The sequence below is a fragment of the Danio rerio genome, chromosome 10 (assembly GCF_052040795.2).
Source record: "Danio rerio strain M-AB ecotype USA chromosome 10, GRCz13ab, whole genome shotgun sequence".
Taxonomy (NCBI): domain Eukaryota; kingdom Metazoa; phylum Chordata; class Actinopteri; order Cypriniformes; family Danionidae; genus Danio; species Danio rerio.
Genome location: NC_141030.1, coordinates 35,801,404 through 35,808,702, shown reverse-complemented (window position 1 = coordinate 35,808,702; position 7,299 = coordinate 35,801,404). Strand labels below are relative to the sequence as shown.

The window sequence follows — 7,299 nt, the reverse complement described above, 5'->3', positions numbered from 1 at the left end:
CTGAATGGTGTTATTTAAGTGATATTGGCAAAATTGTGTTTTACATGTCAGACTGTGTATATAGCATAGATTAATACATACTATAATTTCTTATATCTCACTTTTACGTCATTACTTACCTTGAGTTCCCATACAATGAAATGTTGACAACGACTTCGTTTATTTTCTCATCCTTCTTTATATTATGATTAATGTGAATAGGGTTTATGTACAGTGCTCAGCATAATTGAGTACACCCCGTTTTGAAAATAAATATACATAAGATTTATTAAACATATATTTAATATAGTTATATAAAATATTATTTTAGTCACCAAACATATTTTAAAATTGAAAGATAATACAATTCAAATCAAGTAAAATATTGCCAAAAAAAAAATTATATATATATATACAACCTTCAAAATGTCAACTATTTTTTTTTTTGCTTCTCTTGATTTTTTCTCTTTTTAAAAATTGTATTTAATATTTTACTATAACATAAATTTGGTGTACTAGTTTTTAGGCCATTATTGTAAAATATTTTGTTATATTAGCTCCAGATTTGGCTTCAATACTGACAAATCTATTGTACATACATAAATATAAATTTTTATAGCTTCCTATAGAAAATATTAATTTAAATGATAGATTTGTGGGGGTGTCCTTATATATGCTGAGCACTGTATATGTATTACAAATATAAACACTTAATAAACAGTGGAGCTTGACTTATGGACATATTCAGTTCAAGACATCCAATCCTAATTTTCACAGAGGGATTACTTATTTATGCAGGTCACTGTACATATGTATGTATGCAGACATGTATGTGTGTGTATTTTATAAACGATGTTAACATTTTAAAAGGATTATACTACCCATGGCTACCTACTGTAATATCAGGCAAAAAATATTAACTATTTTAAAGCATGCAATTGTTTAGGGTTACAATTCATATTGCTTTGTGCTGACTCACCTGTGGTAAATGAAGGAATAAAGTCAATAGTGTTTTGGTTCTACAACTGAAGTCCCGGAAGTAGTTAATAATCTACAAGTAAAATTTTTAATTCAATATTAATATTCATATACAAGACTATGTGCCATAATTTTAAAACGCCAATGCGTTATAACCTGTACATTTCACTCATTTTCTTTTCGGCTTAGTCTCTTTATTAATCTGGGGTCGCCACAGCAGAATGAACCACCAAATTATCCAGCCTATGTTTTACGCAGCGGATGCCCTTCCAGCTGCAACCCATCACTGGGAAACACCTTACACTCTCATTCACGCACATACACTACGGACAATTTAGCCTACCCAATTCACCTATAGCGCATGTCTTTGAACGGTGGGGGAGACACAGGGAGAACATGCAAACTCTACACAGAAATGCCAATTGACACAGCTGAGGCTTGAATCAGCAACCTTCTTGCTGGGAGGCAACAGCGCTACCCTCTGTGCCACTGCGTCGCCCACCAAAGAAATGCATAAACTATTGATGCAATGGCACTTTGAACACGTGTTATTATTTACTTGACAGTTAAAAACAAAACCAAATATAATTTAATATCAAATTATACCAGGAAATTGTACAAGCAAACAAAAAGGTTTACCCTTATCAGAAAGGTATTTAATTCTGAAAAACAGCTTTAACAATTTCAACACATTTATGGAACTGGACAGGAGAAGATCATTTTCAATGTGTTCAAATCAATTCAGACTGGGAGTCCACTTTTATATACACAGTGGGAGTAGAACAATAGGAAAAGTCCTGGTAATCTTGGATGACTGTACATAAAAAGCAAAGATAACAAAATGATGCGAAAACTACAAACTGCTCTTTGACTAGCAGAGTCATCGTACTGCTATATTTAAGACTGCACTGCTTCCTGTGATGAATCCTGTTTCTCTGTTGGCTCACTTTCTTGATACATTTTCAAGTAGGTCTCAACCATGCTGTCCAAATCATGCTTAATGGCACAGTTAATATAGAACAGGGCCATACTCTTGTTTCTGTGATTCACAGGTGTATCTTGCAGGTACGCCATCAGTCGCTGTTTTGCAGTGCTGCATTTGTCATTTGTCAGAGCGAAGAGTGGCAGATTGTACAGAACTTTCAGTAGAGCACAAACGTTGGGAAAGAACTTCACATCGGACAGCTGAAGCGTCTCGTAGATGGTCGATGGCAAAATCACATCTTTGGTTCCATGTTTCCATTTGATCTTCCAGCAGTGCAGCTCAGCAGGAAAGGTGTCTGGGTTCAGCAGGTCATCTTTGTAAATGTCCACGCTGGTCTCCTCTGTGGTGTTGAACTTCAGCTGTCCCATGATGGCAGGGACAAGAGACAAGGACTTCAAGGCCTTCAGATGATTTTCAGAGAACAGGTCAGACAGCTCCTTGATCACATGGCTGACCACAGGGATGGTTACTTGGTCTTTGTAGTAGGTCTCAGGTTGGATTTCCTCACCAGACGTTGGTCGTTTTCTGAAGTACAGCCTTGGTACTTTTACTGGGATTTCAAGAGATGCGGCCAGATTTACAGCCTCTTCGAACCAGAACTCATGGTAGACCTCGATATTCTCATAAACTTCATTCAGTGAATGCAGAACTGCGGTTAGACTGCCAGAAGCGAAGAAGACCTCATTGGTTTCCCCTTGCAGATTCTTGCCAAAGGCTCTGGTGAAGGAAAGGGTGTTTTTCAACACCACTAATGTCATGACGTATTCAAAATCAGCCAATGCCTCGGAAATGACAAAAGCATTGTGCGCCACTTCATCGCTCCATTTGTGATCTTCATTATCATGCACGCTGTCCATACACAGCAGGAGAGACTCCAAGAGGTCAACCGCCAATTCAAAGGTATCGTGTTGCTCTGTCCATTTAGAGCCGCACGCCTCCTTAAGGACATTAGCCTTCTCTTCATTTCCCTGGTAGTAGATCGAAATAGCACTTTCCAGCTGATTTTGCAACAAGGGCGATTTGCTGAAAAATGCATCCAGCTTTTTCAGGGTAGACATGACGAGATGCACTCCGGTGAACGTCATTGTGTTTGCCAGGCAGATGTTTAGGGAGCAACTGGAGCAAGGAGTGAGAACTGCGAGCGGATGCAGCTCAGCTATTTTTGCCACCATCGCTTTGACCTTCATAGCGGACACCCCAGAACACAAATATGCCTGTCCTCTGCAATACTTCATGTCCAGGCCACATTTCTCAGTCAGTTCAGTCACAAGCCTCTCTGTGATGGCCTCCACGTCGCCTTCAAAGAGCAGGAAGTCGACAAACTCTTCCCGGAGACAGTTGGCCTTGTCCACAAAACGTACAAATAACGGGACATAGTTTTCTCCTTCTATCTCAACCAGGTTATCTACAACTAAAGAGAAGCAGCGTCCTTCTTTAGCTTCAGCCAACAGCTCTTCACGAATGCACTTTTCAATCACTTCTAAGATCTGTTGTAACTGGGTAGAGGAGCAATGCTCGAGGTTTACAGGTGACCCCTCAAACTTCTTTCTGAGGAATTCGTCACCTGCATTGATGCGGTACTCCAGCAGAGCCTGAAAGTTGCTAGGAGTGAAGCTTTTGCTTCTGGGTTCTTTGTCAGAGTGGCCGTGCAGAGGAATGTTCTGGGTGCCCATCATCACAACAACATCAAACAGAGACTTGAGATACTCTTTATTCAGCGTCTCTTCATCAATGACCGGAGGGCTGCTGTCAACCCCATCGCCATTTTTGTTCTCATTCACATCTTTGGTGGCGGCTTCACTATTATCTTTAGGTTCCTCACTTTGAGAGTCCGCTGGGAACATAAAATGAAGTAAATTGAGAAATATTTTTTTGTGGAATACATGTAAATATGTGTATATTCAGCTTTATCACAGTATTACCACCTTAAAATTATAATAATTTCTAACATTTTATTCAAAACACTGAGGGTAAAACTGGAAGCATTTTGGCAATTCATTCACAACGTTTTGAGGCCTGAAAATACAAATTTTAGATAATAGGCTTTAAAATTCAAGTTTTTGGGGAAAAAAGTATATAATCTGTGTAAACTATAAAAAAAAAAACATGACCAGTTTGTGTGAAAACAATGATATCATAGGCAGTCTTATTAAGTGATCTGATCAGGTTTAGTCACCACAGTATCTCAAGATACATGGGTAACCTTATTTTTTAATTGTCTATTATTATTATTATTATTATTATTACTAATTTCTTTAAATGAACATTTAAAAATTTATATATGAATAAGCTTTAATATATAAAGCCTTTAAAATGGCTGTTTTGAGCTGTTTGTGAACCTACATTAATAAAATGAATGATTGATTTGCAATTAAATACTTTTTTCTTTACATTGCCTTCTCAAACTTTCACTGCATCAACAGCATTTATTTTGGCTTTGCATTTGTGTTTTATAATTATATTTCTGAAAATGATAAGAGATAATAATATTGAAATAATAAGGACAGTTAACCTTGAGTTTACAGAGGTTATTAATCAAGCATTGTGAAACTATCTGACCTGATCTTAACCAGTATCCATTTCTTTGGATTTGTCAACCTAAAATGTATTCTACAACCTGGAGAACATTCAACAAGTTTTGTGCAACAGGCCTCAGGCATGTAATGTCCATTTCTCAGATCTGTGTGAATAGAGATTGTTTTGCCAAAAATATCATCTGTATATCAAATGCAACATTTTCTGTTATCAAGTACATGTGCAAACACTCCAAACAAAAGAGGTATGTTAATATGTTAGAAAAAACAATACTGTAATAGCTAGATCTTTCTTGATCGTAACAGAATTAACAAAACAAGAGAAAAAAACTCACATTTATTTTTCTTCGCTTCAGGGGCATCCTTGTCTGCCTGTTAACAATATACAGAGCTCTTAAGTAAACCACTCACATTCAGTATTTACACTCAACTGATTTTTACATTCACATGAAATGAGTCAGCTATAATATAGTAACCTTAGTTGTGTAAAGGCAAGACTCATAAATTAATAGGTTAAAGATGAGACAAATTTGGTGCCCTAACCAAATACATTTATAAACCTGATTTCATATAAATAGGAACGTTAAATTTAAGTAAAGCGTCTACTTCAATGTTTTGTAAAAACTTAAAAATATAAAACAAGAAAATAAAACAAATTAAAAAGAAATTTCCCATAGACTTTCTGCATTATACAACATACTTAGTACATGTAAAACTTGTTAATGTAAAAATATGTAAAATAATTATTGATTGTGCTAAAATGTATTATATTTTTAACAATCAAAAACATCTTGCTCACAAATGATTATAACCAAGTTGTTGTTTTTTTAAATAGTGACAAGAAAACGATTAACAATTACAATTAATTAGCATTTTATGGATAAAGAAAGTATTTTAATTCGTCAGTGTTGAATTCTTCTTGTAAACATACAAAGAATGTGTCTAAACTTAATTTTACACTAAATGAAATATGTATATAGTAAAATGCATTAAAACACAAAACACTAAATTTCACACAAAGACCTTTGAACAGAGCAGCTCTTACCTCATTATTTGACCGCTTAAAAGGATTGTCAAATATAGTTGGTACAGCACTATCCTTCAGAACAGTCCTGAAAGGGCTCTAGAAAAAAAAAAAATCACAATGTGCAGTGTAATTTAAAGAAGGAAAGCTGTGGCATCCAGCAGTTTAACAATTTTTAAACAATATTGGCCTTAATAATATTTGACAATTCACACTTTCTATCAGTTCCCAAATATTGTGTTCAATGTTAACTATGTTATTCCACTCCACAAAAAAAGATATTGAGGTAAAGTTGGTTTCATATTCACCCATTTGTTCAGTGAAAACTTGTGACACGCTCCCTATATTGTTTCCCATGGTACTTTGAATATTAGGTCTAATATTACAGGTGAGTTTGATTCAAAACAACATCAGCACGATTTATTTGACTATGAACAATGTTGTACTCTGCTAGTCTTTGGCTGCTAACATGATTTCACCATTTAGAATCTTCTGAAATTATATTATTAAGGAGAAAGCCTAAATGTGTGACAATAAAACCAACTTTACCCCCATAAAAAAGATAAACAACTTACAGTTTTGGTTATCAAGTTAGGCTCAAAGTGTCTGGCACACAGTCTGTGGTACTTGTTCAGATGATCCGGTGTTTTGTCTTTCAGGTCTGAGCGACTGCAGTTTTCCACCCATTTCTTACATCTAGGAAATAAACAATCCACATGTATTATGTGCAGTGATATTGAGGTGCAGCAATAAAGTATAGCTCATATTTCGGTAACACTTTATTTTGATGGTCCCAATTGCATATTCTGTTGACTAGACATTCCATTCCAACTACACGCCGATTACTTCTCACCATTTGTCTCATTTGAGTGTTAGTAGACTGTCTGCTTAATATCTGCTGATTCTGCTCCTTCAACAGACATTTAACTGACTATAAGAAACTTTGCAAGTAAATGTCAACTTACACTAACCCCAACCTAACAGTCTGGCAAGAATCTATTGAGAATTAGATGGCATGTAGATGCAATGTCACCTAAAATTCAACAAAATGCATTAAAGGGACCATCAAAATAAAGTGATCCTCATATATTTAATGTCATGTTTTTCCTCTAAAGCACAGTTGACTTTGTCTGGTTGCAAATAAATAATGTCTACAATAGGATCAAGAAAGTTCACATCCATGTCACACCATACAGTCAATCAGTACAGTACTGTTACGGCTAGTTTGGCTAACATTTACACTTTCTTATCTTAACTTACATTAACATCCCAAAGTAGCGTACAATCAGACTGCTTAATAAACAACTCCTTAAAGCTTCTACAAAATACTTAAATTGTATAGAGAATAACCTTAAGATGTGACAGACTCGCTCAACTTTACATCTAATCTGTCTGTCAGCAAGCTAACTCATAGCGCCGTGCACGGACTCTGCGCTGGTAAACAAAAACAGATTAAATGCAGTTTAAACGCAAAAATATATGGTCTGGTTAACAAAGAGTAACTTAGCTGATGTACACATGTACAAATTTACCTCTCCGGGTCCCGTGGAAACCTGAAGAACGCCAGCACCGAGTGAGTGCTGTTCCTGGAGCAGTTGAGCGCCGCGCAGAAATTAGGCATCGTGCGTCCACCCGGAGTCGAATCTTAAAAGCGAATCTAGTTCATTGGATTAACAGTGATGTTATTTTGGACAGAAAGTTTAAAAAAGATAGTTTTGAAGACTAATAAAGCAGTAAATTGATAGGCACTCTAGTGCTTTGTGTGGCCTGGAGGAGAAGCGCGTTGGAGTCGGTCTCTG

At 36.1% G+C, this 7,299-nt stretch overlaps 2 protein-coding genes across 3 annotated transcripts in view; both read right to left on the bottom strand.

Annotated features, from left to right (window-relative positions):
- Positions 1 to 7,299, bottom strand: part of lhfpl6 (LHFPL tetraspan subfamily member 6) — a 244,718-nt gene that overhangs the window by 129,981 nt on the left and 107,438 nt on the right. The gene's annotated exons all lie outside the window — the stretch shown is intronic.
- thap12a (THAP domain containing 12a) lies at positions 1,592 to 7,178 on the bottom strand. 2 transcript variants are annotated; one of them, NM_213081.1, is given in 5 exon segments: positions 1,592 to 3,776; positions 4,812 to 4,848; positions 5,522 to 5,599; positions 6,076 to 6,196; positions 7,033 to 7,178. In NM_213081.1, coding segments are annotated over 5 exon segments (2,247 nt in total). In that variant the 5' UTR covers positions 7,122 to 7,178; the 3' UTR covers positions 1,592 to 1,854.

Excerpts from the sequence above, each read along its gene's own strand:
- thap12a (XM_087269156.1), bottom strand. Across the intron at positions 5,600-6,075 it reads CTAACTTGATAACCAAAACT|AGCCCTTTCAGGACTGTTCT; the intron begins GTAAGTTGTTTA and ends TTTTTTTTCTAG. Across the intron at positions 4,849-5,521 it reads TTAAGCGGTCAAATAATGAG|GCAGACAAGGATGCCCCTGA; the intron begins GTAAGAGCTGCT and ends TATTGTTAACAG.